At 43.7% G+C, this 22450-nt stretch overlaps 3 protein-coding genes across 3 annotated transcripts; 1 reads left to right on the forward strand and 2 right to left on the reverse strand.

Annotated features, from left to right (window-relative positions):
• Positions 7522-8521, forward strand: LOC110436249. Its single transcript, XM_021462773.1, has 3 exons — positions 7522-7695; positions 7975-8073; positions 8210-8521. Exons 1-3 carry the CDS (start codon positions 7582-7584, stop codon positions 8333-8335), a joined length of 339 nt encoding a protein of 112 aa, XP_021318448.1. The 5' UTR covers positions 7522-7581; the 3' UTR covers positions 8336-8521.
• On the reverse strand, positions 10842-22423 carry LOC8077588 (cysteine synthase). Its single transcript, XM_021462771.1, has 7 exons — positions 22403-22423; positions 12550-12570; positions 12318-12427; positions 12173-12230; positions 11462-12055; positions 11298-11378; positions 10842-10934 (listed from the first exon to the last, which is right to left on the reverse strand). Exons 1-7 carry the CDS (start codon positions 22421-22423, stop codon positions 10842-10844), a joined length of 978 nt encoding a protein of 325 aa, XP_021318446.1.
• Positions 16498-17687, reverse strand: LOC8077589. The gene is made up of 3 exons (XM_002447778.2): positions 17425-17687; positions 16967-17320; positions 16498-16761 (listed from the first exon to the last, which is right to left on the reverse strand). The coding sequence occupies exons 1-3, from the start codon at positions 17578-17580 to the stop codon at positions 16669-16671; spliced, it is 603 nt and encodes a 200-aa protein (XP_002447823.2). The 5' UTR covers positions 17581-17687; the 3' UTR covers positions 16498-16668.

The following is a 22450-nucleotide window of genomic DNA, read 5'->3' on the forward strand; positions in this document are numbered from 1 at the left end:
TGTTCACTAAGCACGAACAGATTGAGAACCCGACTTGGAAATTAAAGGAAACAGGAAATTATATTATATGGAATGCACTCATACTTGCCATGCATATGGCCATACCTCAATGTCAAAATCACATCGATTAATCGATACAACTTCCGTGGCCAAACACACATGCTGTCTCACATTGCATTGCGCTAACTGTCACAAACACATCGAACTTGCCGTCGTCGTGTATGAAGAAGATTAGAGAAAAAAATTTCCGAGAGCAGGACATGCCCTGCAAATGCAAGATTGATGAACAGGACCAACCGACCAAGACTAGTAACAAATCCACGAGCTTCAACAAGGAGGAAAGCCATGCCGGCGTCAGGGTGCCGTGCGCTGACTACTGGGAAGGGGCCGTCGTCAACCACATAGCACCGCTCTCTCTACGATGTTGATTGGGAGGGGACCCCACTGCCAAGACCCAGGAGCGAGCGCCACTGGATCTGCCATCGGGGACGATGCAGGCAGCGCCGGATCTTGAGCGGCATGGCAACGCCGAACTCCGGCAAGGTGCTGCTCGGTAGGGGCTGAGAATCTTGCGTGCTTGCACAGGCCGCTTGATGGAGGAGGTAGTTGCAGCGCCGGCGGTGCCACAAGATCGAGAGGAGGAAGGGAAGAGGTGGTGGTGGCGGCGGCTACTGGGAGAGGCTCAAGAGGGCCTCCGATGCAGGATGTTGTATACGGAGTATATGAATATATAGTCTAACGGGTGAGGATCTGCTACTAAACCCGATAAACCAGATAAGAGGGCAATTTCTGTGGAGAACCGGCCCACATCGGTGGTGAGCGACGGAAAGGAATCGGAGTAGCTACACGTACGTGTAGAATGGAGTTTCCCATATATATATATATATATATATATATATATATATATATATATATATATATATATATATATATATATATATATATATATATATATATATATATATATATATATATATATATATATGCACTGTTGCCAGATTAGGGGAAGCTAACGGGTTTTGTTTGTATCTAACGGGTTTAGAGTGCGGGGGTTGTGCATGTACGCATGTATATGAAAAAAAAAATCAGCGGATGCATGCATGCTGATATTTTTCAAAGAAAATGGATCTAGTTGTTTAACTTTTTGCTTTTGACATACGTGGGAAGGTTTAGTATATATGTCTGTGCATGTGCGGGGCTACACATTATAATTTATTCATACATTATTTTTAAGTATGCATTCATACTTTATTAGTATATAAAAGGAGTACATATTCATACTTTTTTTAAAAGGAGTATATGTGTATACATTTATTAAAAGAAGTACCTCGTATTCATTCTTTTTGAAAGGAAGTAGAGTATTTATACATACTTTTGGAATAGAGTATGCATACATACTATTTGTACATACTTTTTAGAAATAAAGTATTTACATATACTTTTTGAAATAGAGTATGCATACATACAACAATATTTAGATAGTACAAGTGTATAGTTAAACCACACAATCGGCGTATTTATGCATATATTTTGGAATGGAGTATCTGTACATACTTTTTAGAAGAGTAACATTCTTTTCTTGAATGAAGTATAAATACATACGCCAAAATTTAGATAGTATAAGTGCGTATGTAGCAGGATTAAGTATACATACGTCAGTAGGTGTCATTAAAAAAAGGAGCATGAGTACAAATGCATACACGTCCATACAGGACTGCTAAAATGCGTAAACGGGTACTATGAGTAGAAACATGCAAGGGAGTATGTCTATACTATTAAGCTGGAATATAATATTTAAAGTATAATGTACAGATCATGTATCTAGTGAAACTCTAGTCTAAAAGTATCAAGTGATACTATAATTCTGAATTGAGAGTGCATCATGCACATTCATCCTACGATTGCCGATGATTCTTGGAGCAGTAACATCTGAAAGCAGTGAGAGAAATCCTGTGGTTTAGAATCAACAAATTAGTAGTATTCTAGTACGTTACTACTCCAGTTCCTCGAGTAAATGGAGCACAATAATCTCTGATCCGATCTGAAACTGGTGGTGAAAAAAAAATCAATGCTTCAAAATCCTTGTGGAATCTGTATCCATCATATTCACTGCATAAAATCTGGAATCCGTTCAAGAAGGCATAGCCGGAAAAGAAATAGATTAACGCAAGTTGGACCTCCCTTCTGATTCAATCTGGTTCTGCTGGATCTCCCTTCCGATCCAACCTGTTCAAGGAGCCACAACGAGAAAAGAAAGCGATGCACACGTAGCCAGATCAATGAAAAATGCAAAAATAAGAGGACTCACTAGGGAGCTCCATCCTGCACCTGCAAGCCGCCTACAGGATCTGGGGAGGACAAATGAGAGACCAGGAGGACGAGGAGCTCTACCTCGCCGTCGGCTGGTGTACATTAGGGCATGCCGACGCCCCTGTCTCCTGCGCTGCTGTGCATTGCCATGAAGTGGATGGCGTCGCGCCAGATGGTGAGAGGCGCGGGCGATCTTTTTGCGCCCGGGACGATGCATGGAATCCTAAGAGGCAGGTCGGCGCCAGGGACAACGCAGGCGGCGTATGTTCTTGAGCGGCGGGACTGTGGCGCCAGATGGTGAGAGGTTCTTGACCCGCTCGGCAAACGCAAACCTTGGACTGTGGCGTGCTCGCGCGGTCCGCTCGACGGAGGAGGCGCTCGCAGCTCCGGCGTAGCCTGAAGGACGAGATCGAGGAGGTGGCGGCGGCTGGTAGGAGAGGAGTCGAGGTTTCAAGATGCAGGACGCTATATCCAGATAATAATGATTTTAAAAAAATCTCGATTTATGAAACACCGATTCGTTGTGGACGTATATATGTTTATCGGGTCTAGTTTGTGACCCGCTAAGAGAGTCCGCACGCTCGCTGTGTATGGTTCGGAGAGAGAGTAACTACTCCCAGGCAGTAGGAAAAATTTAATATATATATATATATATATATATATACTAGCAAAAATGCTCGTGCGTTGCAACGGGAGAAAAAAAGCTATTAAATTTATATTTATATCTCTATTACATAATTGGTAAAATTTTAGGCTTTTTTTTGTCCATCCATTTTTTAGTCAGTCTTCCTCTAACTACCGAATGATGGAGAGTTTCTTTTATCTGGACTTATATATATAAATCGTGCTCATACGAGTTAGAATAACTTGCGTCTAAACCAATATGGAGTAGGAGTCCTAATATAGGCTAGACCCACACCCACTTCACGCGTGTATCTCCACTTCGCGTAGGCGCCACATGGCGTCGTCGTATCAACAGTGAGCCCACCAGCCGCCGCCGGTGGCGCGGGCGAGGACTTCGATGAGTTGCATATCTGGGGCGCGTTCGAGCCTCCCGAGCTGGTGAGGGCGGGCTAGTTTCTAGCCGAGCAGAAGGCGTCGCTAGTGAAGCTGGCCTGAACGGCATGGCCGCGCAAGGGTTGCTGCCAGATGAAGATCCCCGACTGGTCCAAGATCTTGGGTAGTGAGTACCGACCTAGCTACCACTACGGCGCAGGAGGCGTCTGGTCGGAGCTCTACGAAGACGACTCTGTGGACTGGGTGCCACCCCACGAGCTGGTGGCGGGGCGCCGCTGCGCCATGTCGCTGTCGCTGAACGGGGTTGTCGGCAAAGATGCTCAAGGTTTGGGACGTGGTGTGAAAGCAGACCACCGGCTAAAAAAAGACAAGAGGGACATATGACAGCACTATATGGTGACGGAGACAGTAAAGAAAAAAACTAGCGTGGGTAACGGATAGAAAATTGGGCAGACTGAAATTTTCACAATTAAATATTAGAGAAGAGATAGATAAAAATATAAACATATTTAAATATAATTTGGAAGGGCAGACTAAAAATATCCAGACAAAAAAAGCTCAAAATTTGCCTTTTTATTATTAGGAGACGGGGATGGGATCAAATTAGGGGGTGTTTAGTTCCTATTTTTTCTCAAAAAAATTGGGTTTTGGTTCATCATTTTGCAAAATGGAATTAAACACCATGCAAAATTTTTGGCAAAAAGTAGTTATTCTCCATTTTGGATTTTGGCCTCAAGAGTTAAAAAAAACCCAAAATGAGTCTCAAAAGGCTTCATGAGGACAATAAATTCTGTATTTTGGATGGAACTAAACATGATCCTGAAAATTTTGGCATTTTATATTTCATCACTCCAAAGTAGTTGGCATTTTGTATTTTGGATTCTATGGAGAACTAAACACCCCCTTAATCCGAATTTAAACCCCCCTCACTCCAAAGATAATTAATTACATATTATTTATGGTATTTTACTGATGTGGCAGCATATTTATTGAAGAAAGAGGTAGAAAAAATAAGACTCCAAGTCTTATTTAGACTCTAAATCTATATTGTTCGAGATAATAAATAACTTTAGACTCTATGATAGAGTCTGCATTGTGAGTGCCCTTACGATGCCCACGCTATGACACATGGTAGTTTGTGATCTACAATTTAACAAACAAATACTCCCTCCGTCCATTTATTGGGTTCGCCTTAACCCTCCGCGTAATGACCAAGGAGCCGCAAAGGCACGCCCGCTTTGCATTTAATCGCTGCTCTGGTGAAACCGTTGCACTTCCCCACTAAAACGTCCGCTAAAACGTCATTAGCCCGGCCGCGCGCCCGTTATCGCGCTCTTTAGAAGGCAGCACCGCGCGGTCAGGGAAGGAAAATTTCCATACTCTGTGACCCCGCGCCCATGCACTGTCTGGCGCCACAATCACCTGCCAAATTCAGCGGCCCAAAATCAAAAATTTCGCACTTTCTTCTATTGCCGCCTACACCAAAAGAAATCAATCTTTCAACGCCCACCATCTAGCAAATTCGTTTTCACGTTGCCATGGCCTATATAAGTTGCGTTGGAGGATCACTACGTCCAGGCAATCCCAGAATCTCCTTCCCTCACTACGTGCAGCAACTCGGCGCGGCGGCGTTCAGCCACTCGGGGCCGTGGTGTTCTGTTGTGGAAACCTAGCAGCGCTAACGGGAGGAAACGGAGGGGGTATTTGACGCAACGGAAGGATGACGCGCATCTAATGCCGGGTTACGAACGAGGAGTCGCGAGCGCATGGGAGGACGTGAAACCGTGGTCCCCTCTCTTAAACGAAGCCGACTCTTGGAAAATTTTTTTTGCTTAAACGAACCCAATAAATGGACGGAGGGAGTATTAATATTTTCAATTCAACTTGATAGAATATTATTCTAACACATTGATGGAATAAACTAAACATCATTAGAAAAGGGCTACCGATGGTATACAAAAGGAGTAACCAACGTTTACAAAGTGGTCTCATGAAGAGACAAACATATACCTCCAAAGATAAACCACAATGACAAACTCCAAACAAGCTGCACCATAGCCTCTAGTCTTGCTGTCCAGGTGGAGTGGGGTCCGGCGCCCGAGCCTTGAAGGGGTCGGGCGAGACGGAACTTACGTCCGAGGCCCTGAGGGGTCGGGCGAGTCGGAACTTACGTCCGAGGCCCTGAGGGGTCGGGCGAGTCGAATGAGCTGGGGCCCGTACCCCGGTGATTGTGGTTAGTATGCTTTGTTTTTTGCGTTTTTTATTGCTCTGATTTGGGTATCCCTTTTTATGGTACCAACATGTATATTGTGCACTACTTGATTTACTTTTGGTTGCATCAACAAATATTGCTATCTAGAACTTACCTGAATTCAGGCTCTAGTGGGGCAACATAAACGACAAGATTGTGCTAGCGATCAGTGCTCAAACATGGTCTTGCTTCAAGAGGGGAGCAGCTGAGAGTAAACAAGCAACATTGCACAAATTTAGCTCTCACACCACCATTCATCAGCTCCATTAATTAGTACAAGGCACATCACAGAGTAGAGCTTTACGCAAAAGCAATGTTACACAAAACAGGAGGAAAGACCACATTTGTATATCAAATACTTGAGCACAAAAAGAAAATCATACCAAAATCACCGAAGAAAAGGTGATGAAGTCTAACAGCACCGGCGTTTTCCTTGTTGGTGGATAGATTGTTGTTTAAAGGGTATATATATATATATATATATATATATATATATAATAATTGGGTTTTCCTATTTTAGGTGGGAGGGGGGCATTTGTAACCCTGGTATAACATAGCTTGGCCCCTGGTTACATATGCATATTTGACTAATAATTATCAGAGCCTCTTTCTATGCTCTCTCAAAATAATGTAATTTATTGAACACATAAACAGGACACATCATCATTCAATCTAAATATTGGAGAACTGGAGGGTGTGATCAATCTCAATTATGCTGGTACAAAGTACTAGGACATGTTTGGAACCTTTGCCGGATACTGTTTTGTCTAGTCGAGCAAGAAAATGGGTTGAATAAGCCTTTTGAAGCTTTGCTAGATATTGTTTTGTTTGGATGTGCAACAACGATGGACTAAACAAACCGTTCGGATCATATGATTATTCATCTATCTCGATTTGCACGCCAGCAATTGTTGTTTGAGGAAAACTAATTAAATTGGTTCTTTTGGATTGGCAAGCACTCGTAGCCGACTGGGGCTTGAGAGCAACTAGGGCCGGCTACCTGGCCAGCGGGTGGCGGCCAAGTGCCAGCAACAGCCGAGTAGATGTAGCAGCTGCCTACTTCAGGCTGCTGGCCAATGCAACGGCGTCTAGCGGCAACGGCTCGGCAGTGCCTAGCAGCAATGACTGGGGGTTGCATCACTAGTGGCTGGAGGCAGCGAGGCGGTGCCGATGAGCCTGGAGGGCAGAGGCGCGAAGCGGAAGCGGAAGCGATGAGCGGCAGAGCGAGTGAGCGGCAAGTCAAGTCACGCAAGCAGCGAGAGGGAGGGAGCTGGTGAGGTGGGACCGCGAGACCTAACTAGGGCACCGTCGAACTGCTGTTGGGCTTGATCTGGGCCAATATGGGTGCGACCATGGCCCAAGACGTCTCAGCTCTGCCTTGCCCTCATGAACAAAAGACTATCGCCGCCTTCACCGCTTCCGCCTTTCTAATAAAAACTATGTTGAAACTCATGGCTGAAAAGAAGTATAAAATTAGTTGCTTAAAGACACCCCAGATAATGTAAAGCAACTCTGGTTCTAAAAGACAAGAATAACCAAAAGAGAAGGAAGCAAAAATAGAGCATTTTTAGTATAGAGAGGAACAGCTGGAAACTGCTAGTAAACTAACTGCCACAATAAAATTCTACCCATCTTCCCCCTCTTAAACTAAGGAAAAGAGAGATCATACTAAAGTGGGACTAGCTGGCTCAAGAAATCCATGTGAGCCTCCTTAAATTCAGAGAAGCATCAAGCGCTTCCATAAATCCTGAAACAGTTTTAGCATATGTTTGGGTCAGCAACTGAAAAACTGACGACTTTAATTAGTGACAGCCGCAAGCAAATGAAAGGTAGCATGATTTTCTTCTTGAAAACATATACTTAAAACAAGGCAATGTTTATCAAGAGTAGAGCCACATCGCCTATAAATAGACCTGATCAGTCCTGCAGTTTTTGCAAAGCAACAAGTCCTCAACTTCGAAACAGTACTAGTCTCTGATCTCCTAGATAGCTACTACCTGGATATGGCTCAAGGGGGTAATAAGGGCAAGAAGTCAGTGTCATTGCGAGAGAAGAAAGATGCTGCAAATGCAGCCCTAGCGGCCTTAAGGAAAGAAGCAGGGGAATGCAACTCTATGGTAAGTGTGGCAGCACTGATGGCCCTTGATGCATCACTTCTACATATTTTACATTCCACTTTTCAAAAGAAGTATGTTGTCGCACTAAGTCCTTGTTTGTATGTTATCGGATTCACCTCAAACCACATGTATTAGAGTGAGATTTAGTTCAAGTTCTATCTCAATTCACCTCAACACATATATGATATAAAATAGCTCATATATATGTATTTATTCCAGCAAGGATTTGGGACAGACTAGGCAGTTAACCTGGTAATTATGGTTTCGCGTTATTGACAGATGAACAGGATGGAAACAATGGCTGGTCCAGAACTGAGGGAGTACGTGTCACAGAATAAGCACACACTGTGCAGCAGGATGAAAGCAACAATTAAGAAGGTTAGCACGGTCTATTCTCTGCATCATATTAGCCATTCAAACATTTGACCACTAGTTCCATATATAGGATTATTTATTAGGATATTATATGATATGTCATGTAACAAGTTATACTACATGAACCACTGTATTGCAGCTTCTACGGAAAGGTAAGCCCAAGAAGAAGAAGAGAACTATGCTGCACCCGATCGTAGGTGCAACACTCAAATTTCATAAAGATGATGACATGCCTGCAGCTGCTGGATCTACAGGAGATGCATAAGGAGATGGATAGACTGACCATGAATACAGAGGATACCTATGGCTATCTTAGTACCTGTTGTCGTCTGAAGCTATGTGTCTTTACTGTTTACCGTGTCTTCGTATGGGAGCATTATGTTGTACTTCTTGGTGCAAAATGAGTCATATAATCTCCTATCAAAAGTAGTGATTGTTGTCCATTGGTTAACTTTAAATGTTGTTTGGTTGGGCCCTCGGTGGCATGATCTGACAACACCGTTAATTAATTGTGCTGCTTCTTGTTTGCTTAACCTCCGATGTAATCAATTACCAGTGAAATAGCTACCGAGCTTTCAACGAGTTGATTATGATCGATTTGGGCGATAAGAGACAGCGATCTGTCAGTCCCAACAATCAAAGATAAAAAAAAATGTCAGCTCCCATTTGTCCCATGGTTGCCGAATGGAAGCAGCCTCCCTGTATCTAGTTCTCAATCACTCCAAGCTCAGATCGAAGGAAGGAGCCACCCGCAACCCACTCCACTGGACTACTGCAGAACTAATTTTTGTGCTCATAGTAAAAAAACGATCTTCAGGGCCGGTTCATAAAACTATCGCTATGTCATCGATTGTAAAGATGTATCCTTTATAGTGTCGGGCATTCAACCGTCTCTGCAAAAGCATTTTTAGGGGTGGTTTCGTTAAGCAATCTGCCCCTAAAAATATGTTTTTCACAGGTGCTTGGTTTAAGACAACGGTTGCTTTGTGACAACAGTCATTGTAAAAAAATTTCAGTGGCGGTTGCTCTATGACAACCGTCCCTAAACCATGTTTCTAGATGTGGTTGCCTTAATGATTTTTTCTTAAAAAAACTACTTTTTCAACAACGGTTGTGTCAAGGCAACCTCAACTGAAAAAAATATTTTCAGGGAATGTTGGCTTAAACAAACTGTCCCTAGAATTCTTTTTAGAAGGTCGGTTCTGGTCAAACTAAACCGCCACTAAAATCCTAATTAAAATTTTGAATTGTCCCACCATATTTGAAATCTAGGTTTCCCACAAAATTTTAGACCCTATTGCAATTCATTCAAATAACCTCATATATGTATACATTATTCAGGTACTAGTTAATTAATACACACTTGATTTACAAATTATTTTTGGGATACTTTACGTGATAAACTATTAACATTGTGCTTCATGTTAACAATGAATAGAATGAGGGCCTTTCAGTTGAAGAACGAAGAGCCTCAAACTTAGGATTTTTGTCATAGTTTGAAGTCGATCTTATCATAGAAGCAGCCATTCTCACAAAGGATCTCTCACATCAGGAACTTGCAGAAACCATTGATCTCATAGAGTTAGAGAGGGCTGGGAGAAGCTTCTTTTTTCCAAGGGCCGGGAAAAGCTTCTTTTTTTCAACTCGTCGTGCACACAGCCAGGGTTCAAATTTCGTCTTGATATGGTTTATGGACGTGGATAGCTTGTATGAATATTTTTTCGATAATAAAAAGAGAATATAGTTTAAAACTTCCTTCTAAGAAGAAGCATTGGCCCACGCTTACTACAGCCACACACCTATCATCATTTAAACCCATTATAGGTTTATAAGTAAAGACCAAGATAGTAAAGGAAAGATTATCCATTCCATACGAAGAACTGCATAGCCCTCGATTTTGGGGGTTTGCTCTTATGAAAATTTTGTCTTAGTACACAAAACGAAACCTGCAATTATTTTGATCACTCTATCCATCCATGCTCAATAATAAAAGTTATTGCAATGGTGGTATTTTAAATGAAAAGGTCAAAATTACTTCCTACAAGTTTAGACAATGTTCAGATACCCCCCCTAAACTAATGTTTGGTTCAATTTAGTACTCTCAGCTATTTTATTTGGTCTAATTTATCCCTTAACAAGAGTTATCTTTTTTTGTCTCTCCATGTACAAGTTGAATTTTGATCTAAAAAATTGTGAGGTGATAAAGGACCCCATGATTTACATTATGATTTTTTTCATTAATATTTTTCGTACAAATTTGTATTTGTAGTGTTTATTTTTTATTTAATGTCATAATGTTTCGAAATACTAACAAACTTTATGATGTATTTTTGTAATATAAATGATAATATTCATTATCACCTGACAAATTTTGAAATTAAAATTTAACTTCTACATGGAGAAACAACAAACTAATCTTCTTAATGGATAGATTGGATCAACTGAGATACCTGGCGGGAGTAAAATGAACCAAACGCCGGCGGTGAATTTTCCTCTGAACTTTTTTCCTTTTTTGATTACATACGTGATCTCTGCCAATTCTGATATAGATAGAGATGAAAATTGTTAATTTATTTTCTGACAACAGGGAGGGAGGAAAAAAAAAGCTGATGACAGATGCATTTGTGAGGCACGCCAGGGCCAGAGAAAACACGACGTCTTCTTGTTCTGCTGGAGCGAGCGCAGCTGCGCAGGCCTTCTCGAACATACTAGAAGCCGGGGAGTGCAATGCATGGCCAGGCCAGACTTGTGGCGTCGCTCAGTACTCATGGTCATGGCTCGAAGGCCATGCTTTCGGCTTCGTCCTTGAGCGACTCGTACATGAACGACGACAGGTATCGCTCGCCGAAGCTCGCGAAGATCGCCTGCAGCCACCCACAGAGACGAAGAACAAGTGAATTACGAGACAGCCGTCCATTTCGTCACAGCACACGTCCGCAGGATGAAAATGGAACAGAAAATATTCCATACCGACCGCTTTCGTTTTCTATATTATGATATCGTTTTCTATATTAAGATACCGTTTTCGAATTTTGTCAAACATAAAAATTTATCAGTTTCAGTTAGTTTCACAACCATTTTGAATCATTTTTTGTACTCTTTAATTGTTAAAATATAGAAATATTCCGTACCAACCACGTTCGTTTTCTATATTGTAATTTCGTTTTCGACCGTTTCTGAACCGTTTTCATCCTTTCGCAGAGGCAGAGGCAGAAGCAGCAGCTTACAACGATGAGCTTGCCCCGGTTCTCGGCTCTCCTGGCGACTCTGACGGCGGCGACCGCGGTGGCACCCGACGATATCCCGACCTGAACGTGAAAGGGAAGACCGTCAGTCAGCAGATGCAGAGCTGGGATTGGAACAGCGCGGATCGGTGAGGTCGCTCGCTCACCAGTAGCCCTTCTTCCAACGCGATCTGCTTCGCCATGCCGGCGGCCTCCTCGTTGGTGACCTGGAAGACCTCGTCGAGGAGGCAGACGTCGAGCACGCCGGGGACGAAGCCGGCGCCGAGGCCCTGAATCTTGTGCGGACCAGGTTTCCCTCCGGACAGCACGGCGCTGTCGGACGGCTCGACGCCGTAGATCTTGATGGCGGGGTTCCTCTCCTTGAGGTACCTCCCGGCGCCGGTGACGGTGCCGCCGGTCCCGACGCCGGCGACGAGGACGTCGACCTTGCCTCCCGTGGCGGTCCAGATCTCGGGCCCCGTCGTCTCGTAGTGCGCCCTGGGGTTGGCCGGGTTGGCGAACTGCTGGAGCACGTGGGCTCCCGGCGTCCGCGCCGCCACCTCCTCCGCCTTGCGCACCACGCCGTCCATGCTCAGCGTCGGGTCCGTCAGCACCACCTCCGCGCCGAACGCCCTCAGCACGGCGCGCCGCTCCGTGCTCACCGACGCCGGCATCGCCACGATCAGCCTGTACCCCTTCGCCGCCGCCATGAACGCCAGCCCGATGCCCGTGTTGCCGCCCGTCGGCTCGATCAGGACGCTCTGATATGATATGAACGTACGCAACATGAAATTCAGCACGAAAGCCTGATTAATTTCCATGCATGGCAGCATGCATGGGTCGTCGTCGTCGTTGTCGTTGTCGTTGATCTCCCTCACCTTCCCAGGGGTGATGAGGCCCTTCTCCTCAGCATCAGCGATCATGCTGTAACCAATCCTGAAGATTTTCACAGACAGGCGCCTGATTGCAATTGCATTCTGGAACAAACAAACAAACAGGCAGGCAAGCAAGCTAAGAGAGCACCTGTCCTTGACGCTGGAGCAGGGCGCCATGATCTCAAGCTTGGCAGCTACACGCGCCTGGCAGCCAGCCACCACCTTGTTCAGGTACACCAACGGGGTGTTGCCAATCAACTGATGAACAAGTTAATTTAATTTGCAGTGACAAAGTTTGCTTAACTGATTCAGATGGACAGATACGAGTGAATGCCTAGCTGCAGACTACTACTACAACTACAATTTGTTTACGCACGCACTTGGGTGACATCTTTGGCGATCTTTAGGGTCTGGTCTTTCGCGGTCTTTGAGCCCTGATCCTGGACGGTGTCGGTCTCAGTCTCATCAGAGCTTGGAATTGGACTCCATCCACCCATGGTGATCTGCTGATAGACAGATGATGATGCACGAAGCACTTGGGATTTAATTGGGAAGCAAATGGCACGCAACATGCAGCGCTTTATATATAGCGTGCGCGTCCAAGTCCAAGCATAATTTGTCAAAAAAAAAAGTCCAAGCATATACTGTATGTATATGTGGCTTCGGTGAAGTTGTGCTTGGATGATGCCAAATACTGTTTGTATATTTTTGCCTTCTGTGAAGTTGTCCTAGGAGGATGCCGTCGATCTTGCCGATACCTACAAAAATTTAAAGTTGCTGGTGCTTACAAGGTTAGCAATGATAAAAGCCTTGAAAACTGACAGTACAGCAGGTAAACTTTGTTGCATGCTCTCAGTCTCATGTGAGACAAAAATACATCAGACTTACGTCATTGTCTACTTCACGAGCGTACATACGTACGTATCGTGGACGACCGGGATGACATGATCTTGTTTCATCGCGACGCGACAAAAGTTAATTTGATTATTCTTTTTCCTAACGTTTATCCTGTTTTTTTTTACAACTATATAATCACATCTCTCAAACCGTTAAAAATCAACTCATCATTTGATCGAACAATATCAACCATCGGCTTCGGCTCATGTTGTTCTCGAGAAAAGAAAAACAGGATGGGGTACACAAATATTCTGCAATTAATATGAGGAAACTATCACGGAATTTTATCAAGGCGAATTTGGTCGTGGGACACTCGAAAAATTAATATGCCGCGGCCAACTCTGATATTGGCTATATTATAAAATCAGGTTTCATTTGCTGTAACACATTGTCCCATTAAAATATGAATTTGTGTTTTTAATTGAGTATCTTGACATTAAAACTTTACTTTGATGCAAATGAATTGGAACAAATTCTTTATTTGTTATTTGAATATGTTTATTTTGAAATCTTGCAATAGCAGTAAGGAAAAAAAACAAGGAAGAAACAACCAACACTCATTTTTTTTTGAGGGAACAGGAGGGGTGAAGACCCCTACTGAAAATTTATATATAAATAAATAAAACAAGTTACAAGACCGAGAAAAAGGGTCAAGAAACAAAAAAGGAAATAAAAAAAATAAGAAAGGTTACACAAGAACTCATAACAAGAAAAATTACAAAGTTGAAACTATCCATTGATCTATGAGGGGGTGGTACTTCTCTGATCTTTTGCTCTTAGTAAAACTAAGGCAAACTCTTTCTTAAAAATTATCTTGCAGCGGTGAAGTGAAGGAGGCACATCATTGAAAATAGCTTCACTGCGAACCACCCAGATGGACCAGCACATAGTAACAAACAGGGTTCAAAATTTCGGCGAAATTTCATGAATTTCGGTAATTTTGGTGGTGGCAGAAAGAAAAATCTGAAATTTCATTATATACTAGTACATGTGCTATATAACTTTAGACTCATATTTTCTATTGTTTATATTACATATTCTTCTATTCCATAGATGTGTAGTCATAAATCATATTGATACTTGTTTAGATCTATTTTTTATAAGAAAAACATCATGTGCTAGTCTCTAAAAAAATTTCGGCGAAATTTTAACCGAATTTCACGAATTTCGGTAATTTCGGTGGTGACCGAAATTTTTGCGATACCAAAATTAAAAACCTTGGTAGCAATGACTTCCATGAAGAAAGGGAGGTGAATCTGACATTTAAGATTGTCTAGCATATTCAGATATTCTCCATACCATCACAGTTGGGAACTATTAAATGGAGAAGAAACCAGCAGCTCGCGGCAAAAGGACAGTGAAAGAAAAGATGAAGGAGATCCTCCTCAACATTTAATGTGCAGAAGGCACAAGAATAGTTTTCAAGGAACATATTTCTGCGCCTTAAGAGGGCTCTGGTGTTTAACCTGAACTTTAGAAGTAGCCAGAAGAAAAATTTACGCTTATTCTAACAAGATGATCTCCACAGCCAACGAAAACTAGAATGAATTGGGGTATGACCCATCATTTGAAGGTAAGCTCTTTTGCAAGAGAATGCAGAAGTCCCCCAATTGTAAGTCCATTTAGCCCTCATGCAGATTCAGGTTCTGAATCACTGAATCTAACTGAACAAACTGAGAATGAGCCTCTTGAGAGAGAGAGGGAGATGGAACAGATCATGAAAGTGATGGTGTATGTATCCCTGTCTGCAGAGTAACATTCACATTTTTACTGAAGGAATACAGCTCAGGAAAAACTTGACTCCAGATATTGTCTGCCCACCGATCTTGCCAGAAAAGACAAGTTGCACCATTATACAAATTGAGTGTTGAACACTCATATGAAGGTGATCCTACAATTATTCTTCTGTGAATTGTTTGGGAAATCAAACATTATGAAAAGGTTCTTTATTTAAACTCCTTTTACTTGTTTCAATAACATTCCTTTTTGTTTTTCGTGCCTGAAGGTGTTTTTATTAGCCAATGAGTAATGAATCGAAACCTAGTTTTTTTAAAAAAAAAAAAACCTTCCGCATAACTTGGATGCTCTTGGAGTGACGAACTCCAGTTCTCCAATTCTCTAATTGCTGACATAGTAGAAGATTTCAGTCTTAGAGCCAGTGGCGGACCCAGGAATTGGGAGCAGGGTATGCACATGGTAAAAAAAATTTGGATGAACGACACAAAATGTTTAGATCTGCTTAGATAAAAGATACATGTAGTTCAAATGCATTGCATATCTATAAATTTTATTTTGTAATTGAAAATGACATTTAATATAACCAACAAAGGGAAAAGAAAAGGGATTTGAGTTTTATTACCTCTGGGTCCAAGCAAAGGGGGCGTCGTGGCCGACTGGCCGCGCGGCGGCACAGGGACGCCCGATGCCGGGGAGCGAAGCCGCCGAAGCGGCAGTGCGGGGACGCCGGCAACGTGAGTGTCCGCACAGGCCGCAGCGCCTGCCTGCGCGTCAGTGGCGAATCGCGAGCGGCGGCGCGCGGTGAAAGCGGCGGCGAGTGGTCGAGAGTCGCGGAAGCGCATGCCTGCGCATCAGTGCGCGGCTGCCCTACCCCTACGGACTAGGCCTGATGGTTTTGGGATTTTGGGAGAGTGGAGAAGTGAGTGGGAAGGTTAGATGAGTCATGGACCGTCTGGATTCGCGTGGCTTATGGGATTGCTTTTGAGTTAGAGGTGAATTGCTGAATAAAATGACCCAGAAACACAGAGAAAAGTTTTAACATCTTATGTATATTATACATGTATATATCTCAAATACCTATTAATTTTTTTCTAAAAATGTAGGGTATGCCCGGAAATACCCGGGCACAACTGTAGGTCCGTCCATGCTTAGAGCAGATCAATGTAGATAAGCCACATCATGCCAATTGACCAACAACAACATAGATGTGAAATCTCAGCGTTTCCCCTGCAAAAATGTTTCTGTTGTGCTTCATGCTGGGAAAAGCTTAGCAATTCATGTATGGACACAGTTGAAAATAATGCAAAGGCAATTCAGTACAGTAACGTTGGAGTTCACTCGATTCTTCTACTGTAGATTTTAAAATCTCGACAGTAAGTAATGTCGAGATTTTAAAACTTGTAGATTTTAAAACAAGCAAGCCAGCAGCAGAATCTATGTGTGTGTTCGCCAACGAGTTGACTTGAGCAACATTTGGTACAGTTGTCAGCACCTCACTCTTGCCACCACTTCTATTCTTTCCATATAACCGGCCAGGTTTCAGAACATCAATGCAAGACCCCTGCTTACTAGGTGGATTTTTTATTCACATCACACTCACAGGCGAGGTATATCCGCGCCACTACTCGATTGCTGCATAAACAATCAGTTCCTGCAATCCTGCTGTGAAGATGAAACGAAGTAAAGGAGTGCTAGAGAACTGATCGAGCTCACTGACTCATATAAGGCATGGACTCAGGAATTAGCAAGCATTGGCGAGCTTGGTTACAGATGAGGTGATGATGATCAAGGAATCTCAGAGCAGAGGAGGCTACAGACAGAGAGAAGGAAAGCACTTGTGATTACATTACAGAAACATCTCCTCCCTAAAAAGACAGCATCATGATCAGAAGAGGGACGGCGAGCTGCACCACCGCCCTAACCTGAAGCCGCAGGGTGCCCATCCCCACGTCGTCGTCCTGCAAAAGCGTCGTCGTCACCGATGCATCGGTGGAAAACAAGTCAGACGGCCATGGTGCAGGAAAGCGAAAAAGCTCGGTAGATCAGATGCAATGCAATGCAAACACAAAGCAGCAGCAATGGGAAAGCAAAGCTTTGCAAAGACGGGACGGGAGCATGCAAAAGCTCGAGGAAAAAGGTGGTGCAATGCAAACTAAAGTATACCCGGAGTTGGTGTCCGGGAGTGGGCATGGGGAGGACGGTGGCGGAGTCCGTGACGCCGGCCGGGAGCGGCACGGCGGGGCTGCTGCTGATGAAGTCGGCGCTGGTGGCCGGCGCCTGAGCGCTCGCGCTGTGGTCGGCCGACCAGGGCGCGCCCGCGCCCGCGCCCGTGCCCGTGCTCCGCCGCTCGGACGGCAGCCTCGGCGTGCCCTCCTCGTCGTCGCCGCCGTCCGAGCCGGGCACCGGCACCGGCGCGGGCGAGGGCGAGGGGCCGAGCGGCGCGGGACGCGGCGAGTAGTCCGGCACGACGACGGTCATGGGCACCTTCTCCTCGCGTCCGCCGCCGCCGCCGCGATGCTGATGGAATCAAACGCGACGTGCAAGGCCATGCCATTAGCCGTGCCCAGCCCGTGGGGCATTGCAGCGCGCATGCCGATGACGGAAGCTGACCGGAAACTTACCTGACGAGGAACGTGCGCGCTGGTGCGGACGCCGAAGAAGAAGAAGAAGGCGCGCGACGGCTGCGGCTGCGCGAGGAGGGAGCAGAGCGCCAGCGCCAGCGCCAGGAGGAGCGAGCGCGGCGCCGGCGCCGCGCCGGGACGCGGCCATGCTCCCATTGCTTGGTCCGCCTCCGCCTCCGCCTCCGCCTGTGCTGGCTGGGCCTAGGCTGCGCGTGCTACCGGCACTCTCGGCTCTCGCTGACACCAGCAAATGCCAATGCCAATGCCCGGTGCCGCGCAGCGCAGCGCAGCGCACTTGTAGTACTAGGCACGCTGAGCTGCAGGGCGTGCTCTGAGCCTGACGATGTTTTGGTGTGGCCCGTGGCAGGCCAGTGCTAGCTTCCGGCGGGCGCGCTGCAGGGCAGCGAGCAGAGCGGCAGTGCTCGTGCTCGGTCGGTCGCTGCAGCTCGGCGTGAAAAGGCGAAGGAAAGGAGCAAAGGCCATGGGCGGCAGTTGGCCAGGAGTGCCCTTTCGCCACGCTTTCTCGGGCCAGGCGCCACGTACGGGCTACGGCGAAGAAATACTAGTACTACTACCATCCGCCATGCCTGATTAGCAGCTGATTGCTCGCGCTAATCGCCGTGTAGTAGTAAAAACTGGGAGCTGGCACAGGTGGTAACCATCTTTGCAACTTTTGTGTGTGGAAGCGTGGACCGGAAGGGGAATAGCTGGTGGTGTCGGAACCGGAGCGGAGCGCGAGACTTTGCGGGACTCGGGGTGCTGCTGCCTTTTTGGGGCCGATAATTGTTGCATCAATGGGCGCGGAACGGCCACCGGGGCACGTGCACTGCACTGCACTCCACTCCACTCCACTATGGGGTGCCGAAAGCATGGACAGCAACCTGGCACAGTGGCACGAGCGATGGTCAATTTCTCTACTTCGCTGCATTTGCTGGTGGGCTCGAGTTCCGTGTGATTGTGTGTACTCTGGCCTTGTTTAGTTTCAAAATATTTTACAAAATCGACACTGTAGCTTTATCCTTTGTATTTGATAAATATTATCCAATCATGGACTAACTATGTTCAAATCTCGTCAATTCCAACCAAACTGTGCAATTAATTTTTATTTTTGTCTATATTTAATACTTCATGTATGTGTCTAAAGATTCGATGTGACGGAGAATTTGAAAAATTTTGCAAATTTTTTTGAAACTAAACAAGGCCTCTGTCTATTCCACAAATAAACAAACGTACTTTTTTGGCTTTTATGATTCATGTTTAATCGTTCGTCTTATTTAAAAAAATAATAATAAATATTATTTATTTTTTATGACTTATTTTATTGTTAGATATATTTCTATAATGATTTATTTATTTTATTATTTGTATAAAAAAATAAATAAGATAAAAAGTCAAACATGAATTTTACTAATAAAGAAATATATTTATTTGTGGGATGGAGGGAGTAAAAGGCCGCCAAGGGACAACGGGACAAGACGACTGGAAAAGGTCAAACGTTCGTGTTTTAAACAGTAACGGCTAATAAAATTATTATCATGACTTGTAGTGTCTTTTTTTTGTGTGCATTTTTACAACATAATATGCATATATATATATATATATATATATATATATATATATATATATATATATATATATATATATATATATATATATATATGTTGTTTCGTCCATGCATATTCATAGTTTTTTTTTGTTGGTTTTGAATGTCACCGCCATGTATCTTCATGAATTTGTATTTAGATTTTTTTTCACCATTTTATTTGTTGTCATACTTACAGATGTAAATGTTCATATACACCAGCGTACTAATGCACACAAGCACGCCTTATCCTTTTTTTTCATGACATGATGATTATTTTGCCTAGAAATTTAAACCTAGTTTTTGCATGATAAGATGATTTCAAACCAAAAACTTATCAACTATAAAGTTTCATAACTTTTCGAGATCTACAAAGTTTATTTAGGTAATTTTTTCATCCAAGGTCGTTTGAAAAATTTGAATTTTAAAATTTTCAAATAAAGACGCAGTTTTGCATGACAAGATGAACTCAAATAAAAAAGTTGTCAACTACAAAATCTTATAACTTTTCAAGATCTATAAAGCTTATTTTGGTTATTTGGTCATTTATTCATTTGACATTGTGATTCTAGCATTTTTGACAAACTTATCTCTCTCTCTCGTAGTTTCGTAAACTATAAGAGAGCGATGTAAAATTTGTGAATAGATTTATTTTTACTTTGAAAAATAAAGAAATGACCAAAATAAATGTTATAGAGCTTGAGAAGTTATACAACTTTATAGTTGAAAACTTTTTTATTTGAATTTATTTAGGGCTTCAAAATTCAATTTGAATTTTTCTTTGCCGAGTGTTTTTTTATACTCGATAAAGAAGGTCTTTGCCGAGGTAAAAAAACATTCTCAAAGAGGCTTCTTTGCCGTGTGCCCGAAGAAAACACTCGGCAAACCGTTTGACACTCGACAAAGAGCAGGATTTTGCTAGTGAGTACATGAGCTTTTCAAATCTGCATAACCATTAAATTGAATTCACTAATTAGTGAACAATCTCTATCTATTTAATTGGCTAACAAGTAGTCAAACCATAAATTTGCAATAGACTAATGGCAATAACTTTTTCTTATAACGCTTCTTGCAAAATGGAGTTGGAGCTGCCAGCCTACTTGTAGTGCCTCTCTATTGAACCCATTGTTGGCTCCAACTTCATCTTTTCCCCTCCCCCTGTCCACCCCGCGCCATCAGCTCCTCCAACAACCATCACCATTAACCAAAAATCACCATAGTCCATAGACCAGTAGGGTAGTTGGGCTAAGCTGGAACACACAATGCGCACACCCACTATGCGCCTGTGCCGTGGGCGAGCAACGCCAGTGGAGACCTGTGGTTGGGCGGATGTTGTTGTCACCTACCCACCAGTCGCACAGCCACCACACAGGAGCAAGAGACAGAGGGTCAAAGCTTAGAAGGAGAGTGAAAACCTCGAGCTGAAGGGTCAAAGCTCAGTAGCCATGTTCTTAGAAAGGAACATGAACATGAACATGTAACATGAATGATAACTTAAAGCAATACTTTATAACATGGGGACATAAAAATATTACCGAATTGGGAAGTGAATGTTTCTAATATGAAGAATGTGGCCATGTTCTATGTTTGTCAGCTGCTAAGGTCGAGGGGATCACTACCGAGACCCTAGGAGGCAAGAATGGGAGGACCAGAAGGGAAGCTAGTGTGCCAACGCGGTGACCGACGAGGACCAAGGGCGAGTCGTGGTCATGGGAGTCTGTTTGATGCCCGCCTTGAAGTGCCATTGTCGAGGTCCGAGTGGTGTGGTCCCCCGACGACTATCGAGGGCGAGTCGCGGTCGTGGGAGCCTGTTTGATGCCCACCTTGGAGCGCCATTGTCGAGGTCCGAGTGGTGTGGTCCCCTTACCCACTAACCTAAGGCCTGCCCAACAAATGGGCTTGGCCAGCCAAACCCCCGATACAACCCAAGCCTCCAACTCCCAACCAGAATCCTACCTAGCATGTTGTCTTCAACCTCTACATGGCCAGATGGGGCAACTGACACTCAGCAACAGTTTGTGTGGTCTTTAAAGTCATGTTTTGACGAGGGGTGTTTACAGGTGTCCTTTTCTTTGTTGTCTTTCAAGTATGATCTATAAGCTTCGACAATCAGTGGACGTCTAAAAGAAGAAGACAACCGATTTGGCCTTTGATGTACTCTTATATTTTAGAGGACGTTTTGTGTCTTTTTATCCATTGTTTGTAATATTCTTTGTTTTCATTGATATATACTATATGTGAAACACTCTTTTGAGTGTTTTCATGAAAAAAATTCAATTGATTTCACTAAAATTTTAAGGTGTGAATGTCATCTTTTAAAATTGTAGGATACATCATATATATGTAGTCACACATGTTTGCACAAAGAAGCAGGCAATTGTATTAAGTCATCTCCGAAAAAATTCAATTGATTTTGTTAAAAATTTAAAAGGCGTGAATAGAGGTTTTTAATTTTAGGATCCAAGTTTAACACGGGGCTCATATATATCTAGTTACCGTGCAAAATAGCAGGTAATCATATTAAGTCATCCCAAAAAATTCAATCCATTTCAATAAAATTTCAAGCTGTGAACACCAGTTTTTAAATTCTGAGGTCCAACTTTTGATATATAATCAGCACTGTAGTTATAATAGTTTTGTTATTATTGGATCATATTGGATGAATTTGAACATATGAGCAATTGGATTGGACATTAATAATTTGGACATATGAGCAATTGGATTGGACATTAACTGATTTTTATGAGGATTGGTTCGGATTTTTTTTCCTTAGATTTTAATTGGATTTATCCATATGGATTTGGATGCTAATCCTTTGCCACCTATAGTGCCAACCAAGAGACAACAATAAAAGGACAAAGATGTGCTTAGCTTGATTTAGTATCACTGATGTTTCATTGTAACAGTGTAATCATTGCCATCTCTCATAAACAATTTCTCTTTTTATACTATCAAATGTCATCCATCTTCATTTCCCCTTTTATGTTGCCATCCATCCTGACCATAACACTCGGGTCTAGTTGCAGGTCTTGAGACTGTATCCAACAACATATGCATATATAAGGCCACCGAAACAAAAAATGCATAGTGCATAGTAAAAAAACTCCAACAGAGTAGCCAATCAGAGTACCTATTTTGGGTGTGCAAAGAGAGGGAAGGCAAATACGTGTCCTCCCGACACACGACCCAAATCTTCGGTGTTGTCGGGGCGTCACCGTCCTCGCTCCCGACGGTGGCGCGTGGTGGCTTCCCCGTTCTCGCTCCCGGCGGTGGATGCGGCCGGTGTGGCCAGGCAGAGCCACACCGTGGAGCCATTGGCGCGGCTAGAAGCAACTAGCATGGCGAGGAAAGGAGAGGGCGGCGGTGCCGCTCGTAGTGGGGACGGAGGCAGCTCGCGCGAGGGCGGCTCTCACCCATGGCGGGGCTCGTGAGGCAACGGACATA

This window comes from Sorghum bicolor, chromosome 6, assembly GCF_000003195.3.
Source record: "Sorghum bicolor cultivar BTx623 chromosome 6, Sorghum_bicolor_NCBIv3, whole genome shotgun sequence".
In the NCBI taxonomy this organism is placed as follows: Eukaryota; Viridiplantae; Streptophyta; class Magnoliopsida; order Poales; family Poaceae; genus Sorghum; species Sorghum bicolor.

Bases quoted from the DNA above. Each gene is read 5' to 3' on its own strand.
- LOC110436249 (XM_021462773.1), top strand. From the start codon at position 7,582: ATGGCTCAAGGGGGTAATAAGGGCAAGAAGTCAGTGTCATTGCGAGAG. The intron at 7,696-7,974 runs GTAAGTGTGGCA...CGTTATTGACAG, and splicing joins CAGGGGAATGCAACTCTATG to ATGAACAGGATGGAAACAAT. The intron at 8,074-8,209 runs GTTAGCACGGTC...ACTGTATTGCAG, and splicing joins TGAAAGCAACAATTAAGAAG to CTTCTACGGAAAGGTAAGCC.
- LOC8077589 (XM_002447778.2), bottom strand. From the start codon at position 17,580: ATGGGAGCATGGCCGCGTCCCGGCGCGGCGCCGGCGCCGCGCTCGCTC. The intron at 17,321-17,424 runs GTAAGTTTCCGG...TGATTCCATCAG, and splicing joins GCGCGCACGTTCCTCGTCAG to CATCGCGGCGGCGGCGGCGG. The intron at 16,762-16,966 runs GTATACTTTAGT...ACGCTTTTGCAG, and splicing joins CTCCCGGACACCAACTCCGG to GACGACGACGTGGGGATGGG.
- LOC8077588 (XM_021462771.1), bottom strand. From the start codon at position 22,423: ATGGGTGAGAGCCGCCCTCGC. The intron at 12,571-22,402 runs GCGAGCTGCCTC...CAGACCCTAAAG, and splicing joins TGGGTGAGAGCCGCCCTCGC to ATCGCCAAAGATGTCACCCA. The intron at 11,379-11,461 runs GTGAGCGAGCGA...TTTCACGTTCAG, and splicing joins CGTTGGAAGAAGGGCTACTG to GTCGGGATATCGTCGGGTGC.